Below are 27,788 nucleotides of genomic sequence, written 5' to 3' on the forward strand. Positions count from 1 at the left end.
CATATGTTTGCTGCCTGCGCTGCTACCCTTTTGCCCCCTGCCTCCAGCACTTTCGACTCTTTGTCTGGGGGAGGAGCTTCACCCGTTGTCTGTGAATTTGCCCTCTTGCGGGCATTGGAGACGACCAAAGAGTCTAGAGGCAACTGGCCCCGTATATAAGCAGGGTCCCCAGGTGCCGGTCTGTATTTTTTTTCTATCCGTGGGTTGACCACCCGTGCCCTGGTGGGTTCCTTGAAAATGTCAGTAGCATGTTTGAGAACCCCTTTAAGCATTGGCAGTGTTTTTACAGTCTTTTCCGATGCAGAGAATGTATCAAACAAAAAGTCAACTTCCACAGGGTCGGCATGCATCTCCACCTTGTGATTTGCAGCCGCCCGTTCGATCAAGGCATTAAATGCCGCTGAGTCTTCAGTAGGAGAAGCCTTTATTCCATAAAGCTGTTGGTCACCCTGGTCACCAGTGTCTATCCATGAGTCCTGCTGCTCATCAGGGTCATTATTGGCAGGGAAGTTATACTCCTCATCCTGTTCATTGCCATCCCCATCTGAGTAAGTGGGTGAAGGTGTTGGGCTCCTCCTAGGCTGTTGAGGAATGGGTTCCACAAGCTCTGGAGTATCTGGTGCAGGCCTTTTCTTTTTTAGAGGGATTACATAGGAGTCCACCGGCTGGGATGTAATTTTCCTCTTGTAGAGCATTAATTTTCCCGTGTCGGCGTCGATAAAATGCTCCGATTCGTCGTCCTTCGAAAGTGGTAGAGCAGAGCTTCCACTACGCTGAGTCTGCCGCAGCCCCTCCGAGTCATCGGGCACTGCACGAGGTGCGAAAGCCTTCAGGGCCACTTTCGGCGGCAGAGTATAGAGGATCGGCGTCGAAGTCTTCTTCGGCGGAACGGTCGGCGTCGGTACTGAGGGCGTTTTCGGCTCCGACGTCTTGTCCCGTATTCGCTTCAGGGAGTCCGCGACCTGCTTAGTAAAAGAAGCGGACGGCTTCGTCGATCCGACCGAGGGCCTTGATCCACCACCAGGTGATGATTCGAGCGTCAACGACTGCTGTTTGGGCGCGGAAGCACCCTCGACGGCAAGGGTTCGGTCCACCGTCTTGGCCTTAGGCGTGGACGCTGCCGGCTTCGGATCGGCAGATTTTTCCCTTTGCGACGTGGTTCCAGACTTCGGCTCGGCGGCCTTCGCCGACGCCACTTCGACTGCCCGTTTGCCTGTAGGCGCGGTAGTTTTGGGTGAAGGTTTTTCGACAGTCTTCTTCGACGTCGACTCCACCACCTTACTCGACACATGCTCGACGACCTTCTTCGAGCCGGCCTCCTTGGCCCCTTTGGGTGCCTTTTCGTGTTCGAGCGCCTTTTTTGGCTTCGAAGCCTCCAGTGTCGAAGTTGTCTCTGCCGTCTTCGGTTTCGATGGCGTGTCGGCCATTTTAGAAGTAGTCGAAGCCGATGGTTTCGGTTTCTGTAACGGAGGCTCCGCCGAAATGTCTGTAGCCGGGCCAGAAGGCGGGGCCGAGGACTTAGGTTGAGGGTTGTGGGTAAAGCCGAGTGGCGATCCCGTGACCTGAGCCTTAGTTATTGTACGGACGGGGCATAGCTCTTCCTCCGAGCTATCTTCCGCGGCCCCATAAACTTCCTCGTCGTCCCCTACCTCCTCGACGTAGTCGTCTAGGTCCAGGTCCTCAACGGCGTCACCGTAGTCGGCCTCGACCTCCGCCGGCGAGATCTGAAGCTGAAGCTCTTGCTAGTCTGCTTCGGGGTCGTTGAAGATGTCCACAGGTGCCGATCGCTGGGCCTCGAGGCGCGCCACGCGCCGAATCTTGAGCGTCTTCTTCGACCTGAACTTCGAACAGGCCACACAGTTGGCCTCGTTGTGGTCCGGCGACAGGCACTTGTTGCATACAGGATGCACGTCGATGTGTGGGTACTTCGAACCGCACACGGGACACTTTTTGAACGGACTTCGTTCCATTGTAGTTTCGTCGGGGTCTTGCTGTGCCGAAGGGCCTCGAGGACCGAAGAGTCACGCGACTCCCCAGAAAACCGACTCGAAGAGTTGGAGTATACACGAGAACCGAGCGCCAACAATACCGACGAGGTTAGAAAGCCTTTTGGCCTTTAGAGAACAGTATTTTACCGATTCCGACAGGAGACGTCGAAATCACATCCGAACCCAATGGCGGAAAAAAACAATCTGGGGATGGAGTCGATGCCCATGCGCACTGTAGTCCAGGGGAGGAGCCACCTATCTCGTGATACTTCGAAGACTCTTCCAGGACAACAATGTGCAATCATCCGGACCCAACACTAGGCGGCGATCTATGCAATAGATATGAATTTAGCAGCCCACATGCCTCGAACAGAACGGACGTCAGTGTACCAGAATAGCAGTTATATTGACGACGCGGACGTCACGACAATGATCACGATGACATCATGTGGAGTTGACGACATCACCTACCGGCACGCAGGGGTGCTGCTAAGAAAAATCTTCCAGATCCAGCATGACGCCTGGAAGTCAAAGGTAAGGAATATGCGGCTAGATGTCTCTGTCAGATGATATGAATCTAGAACAATCACTGTGGAACGCCATAATTTGCCTATAAAAACCAGTCACTATGCAATTTAAAGATTAGAAAATGTAGTTAAGAGAAAAAAGATCACAACTTCTGGAACTTTTGAGCCACTGTCCAAGAAAAGTAAAAATGCAAGAATTTTAAAAAGGGGTTTTCTATTTTTATTAAGAGATTTTTGTATCTAACAAAACATTTAATTGGGACAAATAGACAGAAAAACATAAATAGAAGCATGATGACTAAAGAGCATTGGTATCAAGATTTCAGAGTTTCTTGTGTCAGCCTGTTAAGTTGTAAGAAATGCGAGCCCCAGCCTCAAGGAAGCCCAACCCCTTTAGAGATGACCAGTCCGAGACAACTGGTGTGTGCAGAATATGGGAATTTTACCTCTTAAAAGGTATGATATGGAGATGCGAGAGTTGAGCACTCCTTGATAAGAGTGTAAGCTATAAAAAGGAGTTTGTACAGTGAAAAAAATATTCAACGCTATAAGTTAAAATAATGCAGGTGTAGATGTGATGGATGAGATGCTAGACAGTAAAATACTAAGCATATGGCACAGGAATCTTCTTGTTGAATGAGAGAACACGCAGATCGCTAGCCCCCACCCTGCAAGTGTACAAGGTTTTTTGTACCAATGCTCAAGTTGGGGTGCAACAAGATGTGTCCGGCCCATTTAGGCCTGCCACACCCCAATCCCTTGCAGAGCTATGTCTCCATCCTCACCCCTGTGACACAGAAGTAGGGTGCAGTACACCAGGCGGTTTGGCCCCTTTACAGTCACTATTCTGTGCTCATATGTTGCAGGTGGCATGGATGGATGGATGAAAAAGCTGAGCTGGAACGGAGCAGAGGATTCATCCAGCCACCCAACAGAAGCACAAGTTAAATAATTAAAAAGAAAAGGTGACGGAGAGTACTCCAGATATGAAAATATTTATTAAAAAGGCAAACACGTAGAAGAAAGTATTAAAAAGTGAGCACATCCCAGAGAGACAAGCATAGAGGAAGGGAAAAAGGAATATTGGTCTAATTTGATGAGTTTGCTTTTGAGCTACAAACACCACCTACAGACACCTCTCCCCAGAACACTCGAAATGTAGGGTCCGTTGTCCATTCTTGTTGTAAGTCTTGTATCTTGACAATGAGTGGTATTTTTTTTAAGTGTGGGGACGGGGGGAGGTTAAGGGGATGGGGACACTAACAAAGCCTACCCCTGGGGCAACAGAAATAGGTCTTGAAAATACAATCTTAGAACAGTGCGAGGCAGTAAGGAAACCCAGCAGGAGGGTTTGCAGGGAATGGCTAATATTTGAAGGGTACACACACCCTTGTTAGGAACAAACCGGGTTATTTCCAAGTCATAAAAAAATATTTGTCCGATTGAGTTCTTGAGTGTGGTAGGTCGGGACTGCTGCTCAGCACAGAAAGAGCAGAGGGGTGCCCGCTCTCTCAGGCACCTGTGCATGTTCCCTACAGTGTTTGGAATATTGGACACAGTTCCAGCTGATAAGGGAACAAAAAGGGATTAAGAGGATAAGAGCAGAAGAGATGCTGCCGAGGTCACAGGAAGTAATCTGCCACTGGTTTCTTGGAGGGGATGCCTCTGGTCTCCTGCGGGGCTGCCTCAAAGATGATGAATTCCTTCTGGAGGTGCTCGTCCAACTCTAGAATGGCTGCGACATTACCACATCTGTAAAGAAAAGACAGAAGTGAGTACACAAATCTATCTCTCCAAAGTAGATTGGCATTAGGGGAACGCAAAGATCACCAAGTGTTTTTGTGAAGCTATAAATATGAATCTAATGAAAACAAACCCGGATATGAAAGACAATGGTCATGCGCATGATGGGTGGGAATGTGCTACTGCAATGTTTGCAGTGCTAACAACCAGCTTTAAAATGGCACAAACCAGAGGCCTGTGAAGGAGAAGCTATGGAAAGGTTGGAATGCAAAAATGTGCACATTGTTAGCAACTAGCACAAATGCAAAATATCATTATGAAAATAGAATCTTGAAACTGGCAGAAGAAAATGGGACTTCTGCAGTGATGGGGGCTGTTTTGATGAGGGTTGGAGGGAATGTGTACGCAGGCAGCCTCCTGGCGCAACTCAAAATACATTGTGCATCCTTTGCACAGGACTTCAGAGACGGAACTACAAAGTAACATTAAACACTAGCATCCCCTTAAGCATAGCAATGCATCCCCAACCAAAACACATGCACAATTTAATAATTAAATATGAAAACAGCAAACAAATTCATCAGGAAACTGAAAACTAGCAAATTTAAATGCCTTCCTAATCAAGATCTCCATGTTGTCACTAGGGCCAGATTTTTTTTTTTAAAGAATTGCACCCAATGTATTTGCAGTAGTCTACCTTTGATTCTATTGCACCAAGAAGCGCTGTAAAGCAGCTTTCAGTTGCATAGAGAAATCCAAATTAGGCAAACTGACGGATTCATGCAAACTCAAACCAAAGTATTAAACTGACTGACTTAAATCGGAATATGAAAAAGTCAACTAACTAGAACTATAGTTTTTAACCTTGAATAGTTTAAGATTGGTATGCTGAGCATTTTAGTTAGCTTATTTAGTGGTCTGGTCATTGAAGTTGATTCTTTTCCACAAGGGTTTGCGCTTTGGGCTGAAACCACTGCAGTGTTTCATGGGATTAATTGGACACATTCTGCTTTACACAACATCCCACATTTATATGACAGGCCAGCAATGTGTTGTGTGCATTTTGTGCTCTGTGTATTTTGGTAACACTTTTTTTGCGGTGTCCTTATTGCTTGTGGGTTTTTTGCAAACTAAAAGAAATTTAGGATACTCACCTATAGCAGTAGTTGGGTGCCGACCACACAGTCAGCACAGTCTCATTGAAATGCCACTTGTAACCTTCCATGACCAACTGGTGGGCCCGGCAAATCATGTCTATGTCATTGGCCGCGTTGAACTGTGCCACCACGTCACTGCCGAAGAGATAGCCGGCTCCCCGTGGGCTCACGCCCCACCCGGTCGTGTCTGCAGCATAGGAGAAAGAGAAAAGTCCAGTCAAACATGGCCGAGAGTGAATGCAGAGAAAAAAGCAGAGCAAAAAGAATAGAAATATAGACAGTATATGGAAAATATTCTCAACAGCAAAATCCCACCTCAAGCTTGCTCAATTAACCCTTTTGCTAAATTCAATAACAAATAGGTTTACGTCACGTTTGCAGCCATGGTAGTGCAGGTACAAGTATGTGAATGAATAATTATACAAGCTAGAGACCAAGAGTCGCAGGTATGCAACATAAAATGTATTAAAAAGAAATATCAAAAATGTTCATAAGCACAAGCAAAGCCTAACGATCTGCCTAGTGTGGAAAGGGGTGGTTTTGTAATACAGTAGATATAAAGGATAGATATAGATATATAAATAAATAAATAACCGGCAGGGTCACGCCGGTAAATATTCACACTTTTATTTTTACCTCGCGGTAAAAAAGATTGAAACGTACACACTTGTTAACAGAAGTTGTGGCGGTTTTATTCACAAAGTTTCACCATGCCCAACGCGTTTTGCCTTCACATAAGGCTTGTTCACAAGATGTAATCACGAAAGAAAAGGGGCTTCTTTTATTTCAATAGGCACACAGTTACTTCCTGTTTTGTGTTTGCAGTGCATTGTGGTTTTCGTAGTGAAATATTTACACAACTTATGGCCCTAAGTTTCAGTGAAAAGTGCGCATTTTTCTTGTGATTTAAAAACATTTTGAAATCAATCCATTTAATAGGCTATATACATGCTATTTTGTCCTTTAATGTCCACACAGTTCATGGCTCTCTATTGAGCATTTAGTTTGTTAAGTTTTAACTCCATTTCTAATAATGGTTTGCCTTCTGCTACTTTTTTTCGTCCTGTATTTCGTTCCCGAGTAGTTCTTCTCTCTGGTGAGTTTTTATTTGGGAAATGGCTGATTTTTCGGACTCATGAGTGGTTTCTTAGAGGTGCACATAAAGTTCTTCATTTTGATTTAGACCCCTCGGATCTAGGGTTCTGAAGGAGAGTATATGTTTTGATTCTCGTTGTCTCAGGATTTTCTTGCGATCTCCACCTCTTTCTGTTGTTGGAATTTGTTCTAGAGCCCAGTATTTTAAAGACTCCCACTTGGAATCATGATGTATTTCCATGTGTTTTGCTATGGCGTTTGTGCGGTCCTTGTGATTCGTGGCTCGGATATGTTCGAGGTTTCACTTTTTTACTTCAAAGATCGTGCTTCCTATGCATCTTAGTGTATAGGGGCACTCAATCATGTAAATGACAACATTTCTTTTGCATGTAAGATGTTTGATTTGCCATTTTGTGCCGTCTCTGATGTCAACTTCCCGTTTGTGTTTTGCGATTTTGCACACTTTACAATGTTTGCACGGCCAGAAGCCTTCCCTTTGAAGCCAAGTTGTTACTGGCGCTTGTTGAAAATGACTGTGGACAATTTTGTCTCCTATGTTTTTCGCTCGGCGATATATGTTACGCTTGGATGATCACCAATTATTGCTGATAAGGTCGGATCCAGTTGTAGAATGCCCCAGTGTTTTTTTATTAGATTTATCAGACTTTTTTTCTGCATTGTATGATGTTATTAGTCTTATTGTCTTATCTACTGATTTATGTTTGTTCTTGAGTAGTTCACCTCGTTGTTGATTTGAGGCTCTTTGTAGGCATGTTTCAATTATTTTCATTGGGTATTTTCGTTTCTGAAATCTGTTACTTGTTTTTTTGCTGTGTTTAGTAAATTCAGATTCAGTTGAACCGTTCCGCCTTAATCTTAAGAATTCCCCATATGGGATGCTCCATTTACGCTTTTGATTATGGAAGCTTTCTCCATGTAATATGGCATTTGGAGATGTTTTCTTACGATACAGTGTTGTCTGTAGGGAATTATTTTCTATGTAGAGGTTTGTGTCAGGAAGGTCACCTGTGTTGTACTGACTTCATATGTGAATTTTAATTTTGACACATTGTTGTTGAGGCTGTCAAAATAATTTTCAAATTGCTGTTCCGTGCCATCCCAGATGATCAGAAGATCTATGAAGCGCAACCATAGAATTATCTTTTGTAGCGATTAATTTTCTGTTGCCCACGCCAATTTTTGCTCGAACCACCCCATTGTTAAATTTGCATAATTGGGCAAAAAGGAAAAGCCCATCGCACATCCTTTTTTTTGTTTGTATAGCTGTTAGTTAAATAAAAAGATGTTGTTGTTGAGGCATAGGGAGATCATTTCATTAAGCATGATATTATGCTCATAGTATTTGCTGTTCCTCTTCCCTAGAAAGTATTTACATGCCTCAGTACCAATGGAGTGTTCTATATTCGTGTAAAACAAAATTACATCCATCGTGATTAGTTTGTAGGTGGGCTGCCATGTTATTCCATCCAATTTTTTGAAGGAGATCGGTAGTATCTCCGAGATATGAGCTGAGGACTTTTACAAGCGGTGCTAGGAAGTAATCAATATAGTTGGAGATGGGTTCCAAAAGGAATTATTTGCCGACACAATCGGTCTTCCGGGGGGGTGTTCTTTACTTTTATGAATTTTGGGCAAGCAGTAGAACGTTGCTAGTGTAGGATGTTTATGGCTTAAGTATTTCTGTTCTTCTTCGTCTATCAGTCCCTGTTCATACCATGATAGGAGTCTCGTAGTTAGGTTTTCTTGAATTTCCAAGGTAGGGTCGGTTTGTAGTTCATTGTAGCATTCCATGTCTGTCAATTGTCTCCTAGCTTCTGCTACGTAATCTCTTTTATCAAGGATGATAATATTACCACCCTTGTCCACTGGTTTTATCTCAATTGACTTGTCTTGTTGTAATTTGTTCAGAGCTTCTCTTTGTTGTTTTGTCAGGTTGTCTTTTATTTTCGAATTTCTGATTTTATAAAGATCTCCCGTTATAGCTTCATGAAACAAATCTACCTTATTGCCTGGTGGTAAAATGGGATTATATTTTGACTTAAGTTTCAGTCCACTTCCTCCTGCCCCTTTTGAAGGTAGTAGATCTTTTAGTTCGGTTAATGCTGTATTTTCTTGTGATGTTGTTACTGCCCCCATAGTTACTAAAGCTTCCAGGCCATGTACATCTTCTGCTAGAAGAGTACTGTGTGTTGAAGTTGAAGTTGATATTGTTGCTTGTTTCAATGTGATATTTTCTGCATGCATCTTGCTAGCTTGATTTTTCTTGTGTACTTGTAAAGATCAATCCTGGTTTGAGCAATATCTATGCGAGATGTCGGGCAGAAATGTAAACTTTTTTGGGAACTTCTGTTTCAGTGTTTGTTAGCATTTTTTCAGAGAGATTGAGAACGTTTAGTTCTTGGCTTTTTTGTTCTTCTATTTGTTTCCTTGGTTGTCTCAAGCGTTACTTGGTCCATGTGTCCTGCCGTCCTGCTTTATTCTAATTTCTGATGTTTGTGGGGTGCCTTCATTTTCACTGGCATCTGTGCTAGTCAGGGAATCATAGCTTGAAAATTCTTTATTCGTTGTTTCCAATTGGGCTTTGCCTTTCCGTGCATCAAACTGTTGTCCAAAGGTAAAAATCCTACCTTCTTCAAAATAGATCTTATCACGTACAAATTTGTGCTGTTTTCGTTGTTTTACTCCGTCAGAGGGTAGTGTTGAACAAGTTACTACTTGTGTAACAATATATCTGTAAGAGACATAGTTAGTGATAAATTCCTTAACTTCGAATATCCCCAGGCGTCGGACTGGATCCGGGAAGTTTGGCTTAGCAGTACCCTTGCGTGTCAGTAGGTGGCGTCCTGCGGCTCCGCGTCTGTCACTGGCGCGTCAGCGGCGAGATGACATCACAGAGAGTACTTAAGCGCCACCCATGCGTACGGACGTCAGTTCTGTACACGACTTTCCACGCCAGGAACGCAGAGCCAGGCAAGATACTGACCATTGGTGCATAAAACTAGGGCCCTAAAAGGGGATGACCTTAACCCTAGTAATCAGTTCGCAGAACGGGGAGGATGGCTGGGGCGATAAGGAATCTATCACTAACTAATGTCTCTTACAGATATATCGTTACACAAGTAGTAACTTGTGCATCTGAAAGAGACACGTTAGTGATAGATTCCTTACCTTAGAATAGATACCCCAGCAATACCAACACGGTGGTGGGTCTGCGAACAAAATTACACCAGGAAGTCACGGAGAACAGAACAGCCAAAGAAGCAGTCTCTCTGGACTTGACTGTCAAGGCAGTAGTGCTTTGTAAACGTGTGCAGCGAGGCCCACGTAGCTGCATGACAAATGGCCTGCAAGGGAACGTTGCGTCCCAAGGCAGTAGTGGCTGCAGTTGCCCTGGTCGAATGGGCACACAGCCACACAGGAGGATCCTTCTTGGCCAAGGAGTAACATTCTTTAATGCGCAGAACAAACCACCGGGAAATCTTACGTTTGTGCACGGCCAGACCTTTTTTGGTAGCCACATAGCCAACAAAGAGCTGATCATCCACCCGGAATTGTTGCAGATAGAAAGCAAGCGCACGTTTTGGGTCCAGGCGGTGGATCCTCTCCTCTTCCCTGGAAGGATGCGGACGCAGGAAGAAGGTGGGCAAAGTGATGGTCTGCCCGATGTGGAAGGGCAGTGACAAACTTTGGCAAGAAAGAAGGACGGGTCCTCAGAACCACCTTGTCCGGATTAACTGAAAGGAAAGGAGGTTTGGAAGAAAGAGCCTGGAGCTCACTCACTCTTCTGGCAGAGGTGATAGCTACCAGGAAAGCAGTCTTTGAGGTGAGAAGACGTAAGGGACAGGCATGAAGGGGCTCAAAGGGAGCGCACATCAGTTAAGTCAAGAAAAGATGCAAGTCCCGCGGAGGCATTATGAAAGGCACGGCTGGAAACGTGTGTGTAATGCCTTTGAGAAAACGGTTAACAACCGGGAACTTAAAAAGAGAGGGCTGATCAGGAAGCCTCAGAAAGGCAGAGATGGTAGAAAGATAACCTTTGATAGTGCCCAGAGCGGAGCCCTGCTGGGTCAAAGACAGCAGAAACAGAAGAACCTCAGAAAGAGGGGCAGAAAGGGGATCCACAGCTTTTACTGTGCACCATGCCACAAATTTGTGCCATCGGCAGGCGTATACCGTTTTAGTGGAGGGACGCCTGGCTGCCACAATGACATCACAGACTTTGGGAGGAAGATCGAAAGCTGGCAACTGTCGCCGCTCAATCCCCAAGCATGGAGGTGGAGGCTGGACAGGTTCGGGTGAAGGACCGTCCCCTGCTGCTGTGACAGAAGATCCTCCCGAAGAGGCAGTCGGATCGGGGAATCTATGCTCATACTGAGTAGCTCGGGATACCATACTCTTCGAGCCCAGTCCGGAGCCACAAGAATAACTTGGGCCTGGTTGCGCCTGATCGTCAGCACTCTGGGCAGAAGTGGTATAGGCGGAAAGGTGTACAACAGACCGCAGCTCCACTTGTGATGAAAAGCATCTCCAAGTGAGTGCCGCCTTGGAAAGTCCAACGCGCAGAACTGATGACATTGCACGTTCTCTTCGGTGGCGAATAGATCTAACAAAGGCTCTCCCACTGCTGAAAGAGCCCTGCACCACGTCCAAGGTCAGACGCCATTCGTGATCCATCAAGCACCTTCGGCTGAGTTCGTCCACCCCGGCATTCAGAGAACCTGCCAGGTATTGAACCACCAAGGTAATGCCTTGATGTTCCAGCCCTGTCCAGAGGCGCAGAGCCTCCCGACATAGGGTCCAGGACCCCATCCCGCCCGGTTTGTTGCAATACCATATGGCGGTGGTGTTGTCCGTGAACACCTGCACTACACTTTCTCAGACAGAGGGAAGGAATGCCTTCAGTGCAAGTCGGATCGCCAGAAGCTCCAAAAGGTTGCTATGGAGCCGGGACTCGGCCGGAGACCAGAGGCCTCTGATCTCCGCCTCTCCCAAGTGGCCCCCATCCCAGGAGAAACGCATCCGTCACTACTGTGTGCTCCGGTTGGGGAAGGGAGAGGGATCTGCCATTGACCCATTCGCGATTCATGAGCCACCACCGCAAGTGACATGCAGTGCCCTCCAAGATCTGGACATGATCCGACAGGTTGCCCTGATGCTGTGCCCACTGGAACTTCAGGTCCCACTGCAGAGCCCGCATATGCCACCTGGCATGTTGCACTAATAGAATGCAGGAGGCCATCAGGCGCAGGAGTTGGAGGGTCATCCTGACAAAATCGGGATAGAGGCTGAATGATCGGAATCACAGCATGAATATCCCAGACTCGCTGCTTGGGAGGATAGATCCGAAACTGCATCGAATCCAGAACCGCTTCGATGAAGGGGAGCTCCTGAGAGGGACTCGGGTGCGACTTCGGCAAGTTGATGGAGAACCCCAGCAAATGCAGGAGGTCGGCCGTAGTTTGAAGGTGGGTGAATACTGCCTGGGCGGGCCCGCCTTCAACAACCAGTCGTCGAGGTAGGGGGAAGACTGATACCCCTGACATGCGCAGATGAGCTGCGACCACCCCCATCACTTGTGAACACCCGAGGGGCGATGGTAAGGCCGAAGGGGAGCATGGTAAACTGAAAATGCTCCTGGCCTCCCCTGAATCGCAGGTAACGCCGGTGGGCCGGCAGGACGGGGATGTGAAAATGTGCGTCCTGCAAGTCCAACGCTACCTTCCAGTCTCCAGGGCAGCCAAGACCTAGGCCAGGGTCAGCATCTTGAACTTCTCCTTCCGGAGGAAGCAATTGACGTCCCGGAGGTCCAAGGTAGGACGCAGGCCCACTTTGTCCTTCTTGGGGACCAGAAAGTAGTGGGAACAACAACCACTCCCTACTTCTGGCCCAGGAACGCACTCGATGGCCCCCTTGGCCAGCAAGGCCGTGACTTCCTGTCGGAGAAGAACCAAATGATCTCCTGACATGCGGTGGCACCGAGGTGGGATGGCTTGAGGGGAGGACTGAAAGGGAAGGGAGTAGCCTTGGCAGATATTCTGCAGCACCCACTTATCTGATGTAATCTCACGCCAGTGGGGGAGGTGGTGATGGATCCTGCAACCCACCGGAGTGGGGTGCTCCCCGAAGCTCAGATTAGGAAGGTTTGGAGGTGGAAATAGCGGGGGTGGAGGTGGACGGACGCGCACGCTGGTTCCCGGACCCGCCCATGCGGAAACCATGACTACTGCCGCGCTGAGGCTGGTTCTGCACAGGCCTGGTGGAGGGACATGCCTGGGTGCCTCTACCCTGGCCACAAAAGGAAAGAAAACCAGGAGTGGCCGGGTTCTTAGTAGAAAGACCCAAGGACTTGGCCGTAGCCCACGAGTCCTTAAAGCGCTCCGTAGCCCGCGAGTCCTTAAAGCGCTCCGTAGCCCACGAGTCCTTAAAGCGCTCCAGTGCACTGTCAGCCTTGTCGCCAAACAGGCAGGTGCCATCAAAAGGCATGTCCATGAGTGAGCTCTGGACATCGGGCGAGAAACCAGTCAAACGCAATCAGGTGTGGCGCCGCAACGCCACAGTCGTAGAAATCCCCCTGCCCAATGAGTCGGCGGTGTCCAACTCACACCGAGTGGCAAACTTAGCCGCATCCTTACCCTCAGCAATCGCCTGAGAAAGGGCAGCCTGCACCTCCTCAGGATACTGAGGCCAAGGAAACCTGAGCAACGGCATATCACACACAGCGTGGGAGTAGCGGCCCAACAAGCAGGCGGTGTTCACCGACCGCAGCCCCAGGCTGGCCGAAGAGAACCACCGCTTCCAAAACTGGTCGAGTCTTTTAGAGTCCTTATCCGGAGGGGCTGTGCAAAAGGCACTCTGCGACGTCTAGGCCTGAATGATCAGGTTCAAAGGGCGCAGGGTGAGTGGTCAAGAAAACAGGGTTGCCGGGCACCGGCGTCTGGCGGCGTTTCTATCCACTGGGGCCCACGTGGCTGGTCTCGACCAAGTGCCTAAGAAGACCTCTGTAAGGGCGTCATTAAAAGGAAGCAACGACTCAGACGAAGTAGATGCCGTCTGAAGCACCTCTGTGAGGAGGTTGGGCTTGAGGGCCACTGTGGGGAGGTCAATGTTGAGGGACTCAGCAGCCCGACGGAGCACCATTGTATAGGAGGCACCCTCCTCCATCGTAGGTGGGGGAGAGGCGAACCCCAGGTCAGAGGAGACATCGAGGTCACCTGCATCCTTCAAGTCATCCACCCAATCTTGCTCGGAGTCACATTATCCTCGGACCCTTCCCAGTCTTCGTCCGCCTCTAACGTAGAGGGGGCTGGTTGCGACGGCAGAGCCTGAGAAGGGACGAACGGCATCGGAAACGGCCTGCGGGAGCCAGAGGCCTAAAAAGGCAGTCCATGGCAGCAAGGAACTCTTGCATCTGTTCAGGAGTTGCCGACAGACCCGGGTATAGCGGGTAGGCTGCAGGACTCCCAGGCTCCAGAGGAGCCGCAGGGGCGAAGCCCCTGTCTCCCTCGTCCGCCTCAGAGGAGCGACGGGGGGACGTCGGAGAGCAAACACACTTCTTAGACTTCTTTTTATGGAATCTCTTACCGGAATCCGAAGGCGAAGACTTGGAGTCCGAGGAGCGACGGCTCCGGTCCCGCGAGCGGCCCCTAGACCCGGAGCGGCGAAGCGACAAATGCTGGACCTCAAGCAATTTCCGGCGCCGCTCCCGCAAGGCCATGGGGTCATGGCACGACAGTCTTAATCGGTCTCCAGGCAGTAGAGGCAAACATCGTGGGGGTCCGCCACCGACATATTCCGGCGACAGGCCCACAAGACAAAGCAGGGCATCCCTACATGCACCAGGAGAAAAAGTGGGGAGACAAAAGTCTCAAAATAGCAGTCAAAAAGTGACTAAGGTACATGCTCAATCCGGATCTGCGCTTACTGTCGCGGAAAAAGAAAGAACTGAAATCAGCGTGCATGGGTGGCGCCTAAGTACTCTCCGTAACGTCATCTCGGCGCTGACTACGCCAGTGACGGACGCGGAGCCACAGGACGCCACCTACTGACGCGCAAGGGTACTACTAAGCAAAACTTTCTGGATCCAGTCTGACGCCTGGGGATATTCTAAGGTAAGGAATCTATCACTAACGTGTCTCTTCAGGATAAGCATTTATTTTACACACACTGGCAAGAAAGGATTTCACACACTCAAAGACTGAACCCTGACCTATTTGTTTTGTATAAAAATATTATTGAGTTGTATTTTATTTCTAGAACCAAGCCAGGTCTGGTGCAGGTAAGTGAAATAATACTTGCAACAACAATACCGTTGTATGTACTTGATTTGTATAAAGATAGGTCAATTATTTAGGAACTGTTGAGATTACTTTTCCGTTACTTTGCAGGAACTGTATGATTAATTTATGTTACTTTTCAGATTACTTTTCTTACTCAGTGGGATATGCCTGGATATCACACTGGGACATTTCCTAGGTCAAAGGCAAGTAAAACAGTTTCTCATAACAGTTTCTTAGGCTCCCATACAAAACATCCTCCCCACTGAAGTTTTTCAGAGGAAAACAGTTGATGCAATCCTACAGAGGAAGATAGTGTTATCGTTTTGAAGGTAAGTAAATGGTCTTGAGGGGTGAGTTTCTGGGTTTAGAACAAGGGTTCCCCCAGGGTCAAGGATGTACTCTCAAAGCACCCTCAGTGGCACTAGGGCAGCAGAGTGCAGAGTGCTGAGGCCCAATGTTATCCAATGGGGAATAGGGGGCCTCCAGTTGGTGGCTGCTCACGAGCAGGCCACAAGGTTAGGGAGCAAAGCTGGACTTAAAGCTCAGGGCAAAAGGCGTTCAAGTTAGCACCCAAAGTGCACCCTCAGTGGCAAAAGGGCAGCCGGGTGTGGGGTGCTGTTTTGGCGTCGGGTGCCTGTTAATTTCAATGGGAATTCTCACTGCAGGCTTGGGCATGAAGATCTTCTGGAGGCGACCACTGGTTGGGGAGGCAAGTTGGGATGTTGTGGGATGCCAGGACATCATCGGTTTGGCCACCCAAGGTTGTGAGGTGTTTGGTGCAGGGGTGTCTTTTAGCGTCGGATTCTTCTTAGCGGCTCTGGTTTCCTCCAGAACGGGACTGCAGGAGTCGTTAGGAGACTGGAGGTAGGTCAGGAATCACCAGATCCCAGGTCAGGATGGCCAGGGAGACCACCTCCTGGCGTTGGGCCACTCGAACTCAGGCCGTGAGCGTCAGGTGCAGAGTGGTGCAGACTCGCAGATTTGGCTGGAGCCAGAATCTGTTGGTGAGCAAATCCTGTGCTCACTGGAGAAAAAGTCTGGCTGGGGAAGGCAAGGCAGGTTTTCCGGGTTCTGGCTGCAGGACACCGGAATTTCATTGGAGGAGGTTGGGACAAGCTGGTAGGGCAGGGCCAAGTCAGTTGGTGTCATCCACTTGGTCTTTCAGCATGGCTCTTCGGTCCTTCTTCATGTATCTTCTTGTTTGAGGAGGCATGGTTCAGGGTTGCCCCTAAATACTAAATTTAAGGGTGTTTCATGTAGGCACAGGTTGGAACCAATGGGGCGGGCACACACTATTATGCCACCCTCCAGTCGGAGGGGCATAAGCCTCACTCTTCAAGACAGTGGTGACTCAGAGTTGTGCTTCGACTCACCTACCCCACCTGAAGGGTGGGGTTGGCTAAGGTGGGCACACCTCTCCTATCTTAGTTTCCCACCGATTCTCCCGTCCACTTGCGGGGGTCAGAACCAGTGGTTGTCAGTTGCTGGGAGCAGCAATACGCCTGGGTCAGCTTACAAAGGTGGCAAGCCTTTAAAGCTTCCACTTCATGGACTCTGCCCATCCGTGGGGAGGCAGCTTGGCACCTCGACCCAGGATGAGATTTGTTTCACGACCCAGAGCAGCAGGGTCTCGACCCATGGGTCCAGAAACATGTCTGGTGGTGGCAGCAGGCGAGGAGCCACTCAGCCAGGACACTAGAGACAGGTCATTTTTCAGGGGGCATCTCTAAGATGCCCTCTGAGTGCATTTTTCATTTAATCCCACACTGGTATCAGTGTGGCTTTAATGTATGAAGAAGTTTGATATCAAACTTCCCAGTTTTCAGTAAAGCCATTATGGTGCTGTGGAGTTCGTAATGACAAACTCCCACACCATATACTCTTAATGGCATTACTGCACTTACAATGTCTAAGAATGGACTTCGACACTGTAGGGCTCCTGCACCTGTAGCCTCTCCAGTGGTATAGTGCACTCCGCTAGAGGGGTGGCTGACTTATGCCATGGGCAGTAGGCTGTAGGCATGGCACACAGGAATGTGTGCCATGTCGACTCTTCACTTTGTTCTGCACAAAAACATTCAGCCGGCAAAGTTAGTATGTGGGTGTAAAGGTACAGGGCCGCTAAGGGTGGCAAAACAAGTGCTGCAGCCCTTATAGAGCTTTCCTGGTCACAGTGCCTCTGGTACCTATGGTATATTTTACAAGGGGCTTACTTGTGGCCAGAGAATTGCCAATTTGGGTTTGCAACAGTACAGGGAAAGAACACAGGCCCTGGGTACCGGGTGGCAAGAACCCAAGACACTTGTCAAAGATCTTCAACAACAGGCAAAAAGTGGGGTGCAAGCATGCAAAAAGGGGCATTATCCGGAGTAGTTCAGCTGAGACCGACTGGTACTATGCAATGACTACTATCAATCTGGCTGCTGCATTTTGTCCTGTTTGCAGAATGATTAAAGGAGATTTGTTTAAGTCCTGATAGAGCACATTACAAGAGTGAAGCCTGGATGATATGAGAGCCAGAACCACTTGTTTACGCCCAGATATTGGAATGAATGAACACGATTTACAAAGGATCCTATTGATGCAGAATTAAGCGGAGACTGATTAACCTGCTGGTCAAAGGCCAGATTTGTGTCCACAATCACCCCTAGATTTTTTAACGAGTTAGAGGGGTTCAGCCGTGATCCTAGCATCTCTGGCCACCAATTGATAATCCAAATTGATGGCTCATTGCCAAACATTAGACCCTCTGTCTGGTCTCCATTTAGTTTTAAACAGTTATCTTTCATTCACTTGGCTACCGTCATACAATGGTTGAAATTGGCTGAGACCAATTTTTTTTTTTTTTTTTTAAATAGAGACAATTTGGCTGTCATCGGCGTATGAAAGTGCCTGTAGTCCAAATGTCAGATTCAGTTTCGCTGGTGGGGATAAATATAAATGGAATAACGTTGGGCTCAGGGAAGATCCCTGAGGAACCCAACATGGCAGGGAGGAGTCCGACTTGAATTGGTTGATTGTCACCATCTGAGACCCATCTGTGAGAAAGGATCTTACAAGCTCTAAATCAGAGCCTTTAATCCCTAAATCCTAAAGTCGACCTATTAGACTGGAGGGGGAAGATGGTATAAAAGGCTGCAGGAAAGTCCAAAAAGATATGTTTCGCAGCCGGACTGGTGTCAACCACTGATCTGATATTGTCCACTGCTACCACCAGTGCAGTTTCCGTACTGTGATTGCTCCTAAACAGAAAGCAGACATCCAGCATATCCTGTGCCTCCATATGGGACATGAGCTGTACATTTAGATGCTTTTCCAGAACCTTTGCCGGTACAGGAAGCTAAGAGATGGTTAGTAGTTTATTTTTTTCCCTTTAATTCAGGGTTATCCAGATCTGACTTTTTTTTTTTTAGAAGAGGTCTAACTGCAGCTTTTTTTCTATAGACTAGGGTAGCATCCTGTACTAATAACTACTCATAATAGAGGTCAGGGTAGGAGCAGTGGTATTAGGTACTACACATATTATATTTGGAGGGCAAGGCTCAAAAGAGGACCCTGACTTTATACTTTGGAGATATAGCTCCATTTGTTCCACTTTCATTGGGGTAAAGTATGTTAGGTTAGCTGAAGGCACCCCTATTTCATCTTGGAGCTCTGAAGCATGAGGTCCAGACTGTGATTCAGAGAGTGAAGACACATGCATTTCATACGAAGGTGGATCGAATTCCCTTTAAATCATAAAAATTTTAGTTTGGAAATAGCTAATGATAGCTGAACTGGAGTCAGGTCTGCAAAGATCATATCGGAAACAGACAGGAAAGTCACTGGATTCCAGAAATGTGTAAGGCCACACCAATGGCAGAATTTTTGCTATATAACACCCGTAACAAAACAAATGCTCAATACCTTCGGGGTCAGACCACAGTAGGTCACACATTGGGCCATCGTGGGGCACCTCCTGCTTCCGGTCTATCGTGCGGATCTGGTCGAGGGTCTGGATAGATGGGGACAGGCCACCATGTACGCAGAATATCTGAGGAGTCAAAGTAAAAAGGACTTTAAAAAAAGGTTATTTTTGGACAAAAGTACAAAGCTCTTTCCTACCTACGGAAACTCAGAGACAGCACACAACTAGTACAACACAACAAGTCAAAACAAACGTAAAAAGTTAAAGGCCATCAATGGAAGGTACACCAGCACTGAAAAAAATGCATTATCGGAGACAGTGAAAGTCCATGAAGACACTAGTCTCTCACCTGCTAATTTCCTGCTATATACATGATCGGCATAATCGGGGGGTTTGTTCGTTTTTAACCAAGGATGGCTACTGCCCTATCTACCCGGTTTATGCACTGACCCACTAAGGAGGGGTGACTAGTTCAAAGATTCTGGCAATTTCACCTGTATCCCAGTGGAGTGACAGCCCATTAGCTTTTTGCAGAACAGGTCTGTCCATGATGAAAAATGTGTTTGGCTCACAGCTGAAAAGGTGAATGGTGGGTCTATTTTGGTGGGGAGGAGAGTGTGTGAGGCACAGATGGATAGTTTTCAGAATGTAGAGGTTGTGATTCCACTCAGACGTCATTGCCTGCACAACGAAGAGGTGTGGGGTAGCGGCTAGGGCGACTGACTCTGGAACACAGGGGCTCACAGTTTGATCCCCGGCACCAGAAGCAGGTTAGCCCAGCACATTGTGACTGAGTATTAGCTCGCTTAATCTTCCAGAAGGCCCCCAGCGCCGGGACACCGGGAAAGCTGCACACTTTACAAATGCTTGAATTATTAATTATACACCCTTTACTGTCCACCTTCTTGAAATGTTGTACCCAGTAATAGGATGGGAGGTGTTCAGCCCATATTCATTTGGCCAGAGTAGGTTTCCCCCTCTATTGGCTACAACTCGTCCATTCCCCACTTCACCTCACTTAGCAACAGGAGTAGATGAAGGTCTCAAAGGTGAAACTGAACTCCAATTTCAGAATCATGCATAATCTGCCCAGCAACAGGATGGTCCTTCAAGACTGCAACATTTAAAGATTTGTCAGGTGTTTCAGACTTGCTAGTTGGTTCTGGCATCAAGCATCGACTACCAGAGGAATAGAAGTACTGGACCCCTACATTAATTGTCAGGACTGTGAGGAAGCCATCACACCAGTGTAGAAGAAATCGACAAGAGGACCTGGCGAGGATTATCTGCTTGACAAGGACACTCGCTCCAGACTAGGCATCAATTATTTGACTATTATAACCCCTCACGGTTTTAGAGATATCATTGTTTGAAGCAGTGACTAGGCTACCAAAGGGGACAGGTAACTGCAGGGAGTATCTGAGATCCGGTTGGTGACAGACAAAAAACAACCCTCTTGAAAACAAAATCAGTACATTTCAAAATACCAAATCCAAATGGAAGAGACACAATTAGTAATCAACTTTGAGAGCTATCCCATTATTTCCCTCAGTCCCATGTCATAATGGGCCTTTGTGCTCTGGACTCAAGCTGATGGGAGAAAGTCCTTAACCGGACACCTCGGACCAAAAAAAACATTCTCTTCTACCAAGAGAACCATACACTTTTCTTACTGATTATATTGGGTGTGATCATGGTTGTTTAGATGGTGGGTTTTTGGGCTTTACACTCGGCAACGCTGGGCATTAGCTTGCCTCATCTCTACAACGGCCCCCCACATTCGCCGGGGATGCCTGGTTTCACCTTGGAGATACCCAGTAGGGACCATCTCACAGGGATAGCCAGGACGGGTTCCCCAGCGGTCTACAGCGCCACAGGGCAGCAGTGCGCTTTACAAGACACATACATACATATGCATCCCTTGTACACCTTTAACACCAATTAGGGAAAGGAATGAGCATGGCTGCTGAGTCTCGGAACTCCATTCCTCCGGGTAAGGACACAAATTCAAACTCTGTGCGTTTGGAAGTCTCCTAAAGGAGGATGCATAACTGGAAGTCTTGCCAGAGAAGAGGCTTCTACTTGAAAAAGATGGAAGTCCCGCCAGCAGTCTGAGTAAACCTCATCTATCCATGGAAGAAAGGCTGCCATCTTTGATGACTAGAGGCTGATAAAGGGCTCACGATTCCACACAGAATACCAACCAACAAACTAGCAAGAGACTATTGGTATGGAGGAACTAGAATGGTGGTTCTACACACACCCCAACAATGAATGAGACAAAAGACTACAGAGCACAATAAGCAAAGAAATGTGTGTTGGAGAGAACAGGCTGCTGTTGTACCTGAACCTTAGCGCAGAACCCCCAACAAGAACAAGCATTTGCAATGCAATAGGTCTCGCATTAGGAAAGTTTGAGCTATTTGTCTTGTAAATGAGAATTTTTTTTTTTATGTGTTGGTTTTGAAAATAGGGAAATTAATAGCTATGTCATTTACTATGCCAATACTTTTAACTTTTGCAAATGTGACACCTATAGCATTTGTAATGCAAATTGTGTTGTATTTACGTGACTTAGATGTATTGATATTACAAATAACAATGTTTTTTTTTTTAAATAATTAATACTTAAATAAAAGTTATTGTAATTTATAATGGCAATAGCTTAAACTTGAGTAAATAACTTTTGTGAAGATTATGTTCAGTGTATTTTATTGTGGCGAAAATCCAAGAAAAGAAGTGAAATATTAACATCTTTTTGTGACATTTGTAATAAAGCTTGAAACATTGATAGAACATATTTGAACCAGTTGTTGAATGGTTGCACACATTGATGCTGTGGTGGTGCTGAGGGATGCTGTGATGATGCGATAGATAGAGTCAGGGCGTGCGATCGCGCGAGGGCGAGCGATAGCGCGAGGGCGAGCGATAGCGTGAGGGCGATACTTACTTTACAGCAGGTATTTTAAAGGTAGATAGACAGCCTAAAATTGTTATTCACTGTTTAGTACTGAAATCAGTCTGACTGAGTACAAGGAAACGGACTTGCGGTGCAAGGGGTGTACCTAAAAACCAGCTCTGGCAAAGCCAATAGGTATCAACTTTCTAAGATAGTGATATTTAGTCATGCTGTACAGCAGGGGTACTCACAGACATTTCTACAGGGGCATCAAAGTATGGTCTGTGGTGTGACAGAGGGCCGCACTGATGCCAGAGGGGTGGTGGTAGGGGTCTGGGTGGGTCGGAGACTGTGTGAGAAGGTCTTAAAGTTTTTTAAATAAACGGACAAGCATTTCTTTGCAGGTTAAACATTTTTTTCTGGATAATAGTGCTCAGCAGCTCGCACTGCTGTTCACTAGGAGGAGGCCGCATGTAAAGGTCAAGAGGGGCACAAGCGGCCCCCGGCCCCTACTTTGAGTATCATAGCTGTAGAGCATTGCGGCTGCTGAGCATCAGGGCTTATATTTTTGTTGGAAAAAAAATACATATATAAACGCCATTATGAAGCCAACTGTCATTTTGTAGGAGCATGCCTATATGCATGCCTACAAAATGCAGAAAGTACTTTTTTATTTACCAATATCTTATTGTGTGGTAATTGCTTTATATTGCGCTTACTACCCTGGATGAGGGAGAGGCGTTGAATAGCTTTTTTCGGCGAGTAGCACCCTACTCCGAAACCCATACAGGATTAGTGATGAATTAGTATAGTGAAATATGAAAGTAATTTGAGTGGTGGATATGATAGTTAATTATTTGGATTAAAATGGATAGTGGAGGGATAGAAGAGGGAAAAAAGGTTTTCATTTATATAGCGCTTGCTACCCCTGTTGGGGTGTTGAAGCGCTTTTTTGGCCAGTGCTATTCCGAAACCCATAAAGGATTAGTGGTGAATTAATATAGTGAAATGTGAAAATATTTTGAGTGGTGGATATGTTAGATTGGTAAAAACAGCAGGAAACGTGATTTGTTTTTACTTTTAGCACAAAGGTGCTCAAAAGAAAGAAAACCAGTAAGGAGGTCCGATAGAGGTAGAATAGAAGAAGTGAGATAACTGATCCCTGAGGGTCACTGCAGAGTGGGCTGTGGAGAGGGAGTGAAGGTGAGTGGGGGCCTGTTTTCTGGCATCTGTCTTTGAGGTAACAGGCGATTTTTTTTCAGAGTCTTTCTGTAAATTTCAAGGCTTTCCAGCCTGAGAATGAGTGTTTGGTGATGGGTTGTATCAGAAAGCTTATGCTAAGTCCATAAGGCAGCAGTGGAGTTGTTTTGTCCTCTGTAATATTTAAGTCCTCCAAGCTGGATATCTTTTAGGTCATTCTGATTTTGTGCCTCTGGCTGGTGGGAATCCTAATGATTCCTCTGTCCGCAGGTCGTTTCCCAGGGTGAGGTTAAGGAGATGTGCTAAGACCTTTTCTAAATCAGCTTATCCAGGCGTCTGGGAACTGGTCTGTAGTTTGCAGGTTTGGAAAGTTCAAAGTTCATGGTTAAAAAGAGTTCTCGTGTAGGAGGCCTTTTGCTTGGATTTTTTTCAGGATGTTACTTATTACCGATTTGGCACAAGTATTCAGTGTTTGATTCACTCTTTCACTGGTTGGTCGTGGGGTGTGCGAGTCACACATGCGTTGTATCTCGTGCTCCTTCACAAGAACATGCTTGCCTCTCTCTCTCGCTGTCAAAGCGCTTAGAAGCCACATATATTTGGTGCATTACCATGTATGCAAACAAAGTATTGAGTTCTCTCCTAAAGCCTGCATCCACTTCATTCATACTGCAAGTATTTAAATGTCTCCCTCATTGCTCTTCTCAGTAGTTTGCTCTGCTGCAGAGAATCCCTATGCCGGCTCCGCCTTTTACCATCGACCTGTACTGTCTTTCTAGCTGATAGACGAGCTTGCCTTTAAAAACTGTGCCTCCTCCAAGCGCCTGATCAGAGCCTTACCATACGAATCTGTGGTGCACAGCGGGAACAGGAAAGATATCAGTGATGAACCCGATAATAATTGTCTTTTTTTTGGAATTGAAAGTGCTGAGAGAGTGGAATTTTGCGGTACAAAAGGGGGTGGTGATGGACGGAGCATCTGAACCAATCAAACACTCACACCCAGTCAAAAGATCTGGGTTTGATCCAGCACCGTTCTTTAGCCCACTCTGCCACCCCAGTTCAGACATGGCTATATGCAAATCAGTCTGACCCTGTGCCTCATGGGAACAGTCCAGCCCGAACTGCCAAGCCATGCCTTCCCTGGACCGGAAACAAGCTTCCGAGGACCGAATTTTGCAGCTGCTGCAAGAGCCGTAGAAGGCGATCTAGATATGACGGAGGTACTTGTGGATGCTGTGAATGACAGCGGTGGAACAAACGAAGCAACAATGAGTCACCCCCTGTTGAAAAACTGCAAGGGCCACGTAACACGTGCAGCAAGACGCACGCAGACACAGGGGGCGGCCACACACACGCAGACACAGAGGCGGCCACACACACATGCGACACTGATGTGCAAACAGGCACCACGTGCAGCCACACACATACGACACTGATGTGCAAACAAGCTGCACGTACACTGTGACACTTATCTGCCGACAGCCACACAATTAATTAACCCCTTCGACGCTCATGACGAGCTCAGCTCGTCATGGAGTTTCCATTGATTTCAATGGAAATTACATGAACATCCTTGAGAAGCCTTAGCATCCAAGTGGTTAATGCACTCACATTGGCACAGATGCCTGCACAGGGATACTTGCACAAGCAGACTCTGGGACACTCCTACACAACGACACGAGCGGCACTACTAACGCACTCCGCGTGTGTTGCCTACGTAGAGTGCGCACCCAGGCACAACAGTTCTGCCCGCCAATGCCATACTCTTACGTAAGTACCACAACCGCGGGACGCTCACACCATCGATGTGAGTCTCACACTGCACAAGCCAACAGGTGACCGGGATCACTCCAGCGCGTGATGAATACATATGCCAGGCTTCCTCGAAACAGGCAGCAAGCAGTGTGACTGAAACCGCAGAGCCATGTGTAAACAAGCGCACGCGCTGTACGGCTAGCTCAGAACGTTGTGAGGGTATACCAAGGTGTGCTATACAAATCACATTTCGTGCAACATAGCAGCAAGATTTATTTAATTATCTGTGTGGGTGCAAACTGCAGTGTTCTAAAAAGCCATGTTTAACAGGCAGTGAGTTTTATTTCAAGGTTCCAGTACAATATGGGTTTTTTTACACTGGGAGGACCTACATTCATTCTGATTTCCTTCCTGCAGCCATTTAATATATAACGCATGATAGATAGTGCATTTAGATAATGATAGGTCCACACCACTCTATAGAACGTCATCATAGCCCACAGTTTAATCAAACTGTTCATGAAAGCGAAGCAAAACCTGACCGTTGTAATTACAATCAGGGCCTCTTGTTAGATGAACATAGCAGGAGCAGCTTAAACAAGTCTTCTTTAAAAACAAGCTGCCTGTGGGAGGGAGGCTGATGATGCGATGACGGGCAGAAATGAGAAGCGGCTGTGAAGCAGGGGGCGGGGCAGCGGAACCCTTTGATGTAGCTCACGGCCTGGCGGCCGTGAACGTGCAAGCAATTAGGGGGGAGGAGAAGTGAGGCCAGCGCGCACTGCGCACGCTGAGGAAGCCTGTGGGAGGGAGGCTGATGGCTTTGATGTGGGGAAATGCGCGTGCTTGTGGTCACGTGATTTCACGTGAACGGTTTGAAATCCGCCCGATGGTTTGAGAACTTATTTTGCCCACTAAAATTCTCCCCTATCCATTCCTGCGGAATGGGATAGGCTCGACCTAAAAAAGGGCAATTTATAATTCAAGAACACTTTCCATATATCTCCATATAGCAATGTTCATTAGCTACTCCTTGAAGCTCCAGGTAGGTAATGGGGATAAAAAAGTACTGTCACACAGGTAGAGGCAGTATTATCCTTCCTAGACAATGATTTGCTTGGAGTGACTACGTTCAAGTGATTTGGGGACATGTGGGTATATGAAGATTAAGAGATTGAAAGGTCATTGCCAGCATTACTTCAACCTACATTGGGAGGGATCCTCGAGAGCTGGCTTCTATAGCTGCTAGCAAGATCGCTCAACCTCTTTTGTCGCTTCCTTCTAAATCAGACTGGGAGCCACAACCATTTATTGGATTATGATGGCTATTGCAACCACACCAGTTAGTCTGGACAGCCGTTTAAGTATCACTCACCGAGGAGACTGTCCTGGTTCGTTGATGGAACACACATTCTAGCTAGACATGCTGTTAGATCGGGAATTTATGGAGGTCCTACATATCTAATTCAGTATTTATCAATTTTTTGATTGCTACCTTTGCATTTAAACAGTTTTGAGAGTAGGTTTAATAACTTTACAGTTTAACATAACACTTTTACAATTATTCTTTTTGGGCGATGTACCTAATTTTCTACTCACAGCTCAAGCAGAGTGATGTGTTGAGTATATTCTTCCTCCGACTACTTTTCAGAGCTTGAAACTTATCCATGAGTATCCCAAAAGAGAAGCATCTGTTACAATGGTCTGCAAAGGAGTGCTCAGTTGACAGGGACACACTTCAGAGGACTAGCTGATCAGTACAGGTAAGGAAAATAGTCGATTGCAGCTTGGGAGAGTTAACTTGTCTTCACCGCTGCCTTATGAGGGGGGGCAAGGGTGGGACTGAAGTACTTTGATGTCCTGAGGTTGGTTTTACTTTAGGTCTGTAAAATGGGCCAAATGCAATCCCTTTTGCCTCACACTCAATTCTCGGCATGGCGAGAAATCACAGGCTTCTCAGGAAGATAGTGGGGCGCTCAAGCTCAACAATCACACAACTGAATGTCCAGTCCAATGCTTCGCTTTATAAGAAAAATACTTTTACACACTAGAACAAAGTACATCAAATGTCATAAGAATGCAATTTAGTGTATTTGGACGCCTTCTAGACAGTGCTGGGCCTCTAACCTTTATATTAACACCTCCCCATGATCTAGACTTCCCTTCCCTGGGACTCAGTGAGCCCCTCTACATAAGGTCGGAGCTTGAATATAGGTCAAATTCAGTTTGTATCACTCTCAAAAGGTGAGCTCTGTTCAGTCTTACCAACCGCAGTGAATCAGTCACTCCTCCTGCAGAGTTGGCAGGCATAGCCCCTCTCTAAGCAGGTAGGCTGGGGCGTTAGCTCTGATGTACACCTCCTCTAGCAAGAAAATTCGACTCCATTGATGTCCTCTAAATTCTGGAATACTGGCTGCAATGCAGACAACAGCCCGATTGCACAGCAGTTCTCAGAGTACTGGGCAGAGCACAAATGTCTTTACCCATACAGGACTTAGAAATGGAACAAGTGGAGAAGTTCACACTTTTATACACCAAAATTAGACAGATGTGTCTCCACTTCTGCAAAGGATGGACCGGTTTGAAGTTGTTGTCCTTTCAATTGTCAATTCTAAACTGCTATCTAGACACAGCCTTTGTGTAGAGAGATGTTTCTCACAGCGGGGTTGCGTACAACTTGAGGCACCCACAACATACGCACAAAGGGTGAGGTTTCTGCACCTGGCAGTTAGTCAAAATAATTAGGAATCAGGAAAAGAAAAGGCCAGACTCACAATTAAAGGTGTCCTCGCTTCTACATAACAGTCTGTAGTCAACCAGTCTCTCCTTCCATCCACCAAAGGTAATATATTCCGAAAGACTAATTCCCAGCTCCTTGATAGCAAAAGATCTAATCGAATTTCTAAAGGAACCCTATCTCCAATCCCCTAACTTAAGTGACGATCTTCTCCAGCCAGCTTCAGGCACGTAAGCAACTGTCCATGACACAACCTCCCCATCATCTTGCACAAAGGCCCGGCATGGAGTATACAAAATGGATCACAGAGGCCTCATTAGTCTGGCTAGAGCACGCATATCATGCGTGTTCCAACACAGCTACATACAAGCATGCACAACTTGCACTGGGGATGCTGGCACTAGCAACTTGGTAAGCACACAAGCTGTACACTAGTGGGCCTGTAAGCTTTCACAACTGTAACAGTATTCCTGCACAAACACC

General features: G+C 46.8%; 1 protein-coding gene across 1 annotated transcript in view; it reads right to left on the reverse strand.

Moving 5' to 3' along the window:
* Positions 1 to 3,494: 3,494 nt before the first annotated feature.
* PPP4C (protein phosphatase 4 catalytic subunit) overlaps positions 3,495 to 27,788 on the reverse strand; it is a 182,665-nt gene continuing 158,371 nt past the window's right edge. The window contains exons 7-9 of the mRNA XM_078652391.1: positions 18,714 to 18,840; positions 5,413 to 5,602; positions 3,495 to 4,267 (exon numbers count right to left, since the gene is read on the reverse strand). Coding sequence (XP_078508517.1) covers positions 4,138 to 4,267; positions 5,413 to 5,602; positions 18,714 to 18,840 — 447 coding nt within the window. The 3' untranslated portion in view covers positions 3,495 to 4,137. The remainder of the gene's footprint in view (positions 4,268 to 5,412; positions 5,603 to 18,713; positions 18,841 to 27,788) is intronic.

This window comes from Lissotriton helveticus, chromosome 7 (genome assembly GCF_964261635.1).
Source record: "Lissotriton helveticus chromosome 7, aLisHel1.1, whole genome shotgun sequence".
NCBI lineage: Eukaryota > Metazoa > Chordata > Amphibia > Caudata > Salamandridae > Lissotriton > Lissotriton helveticus.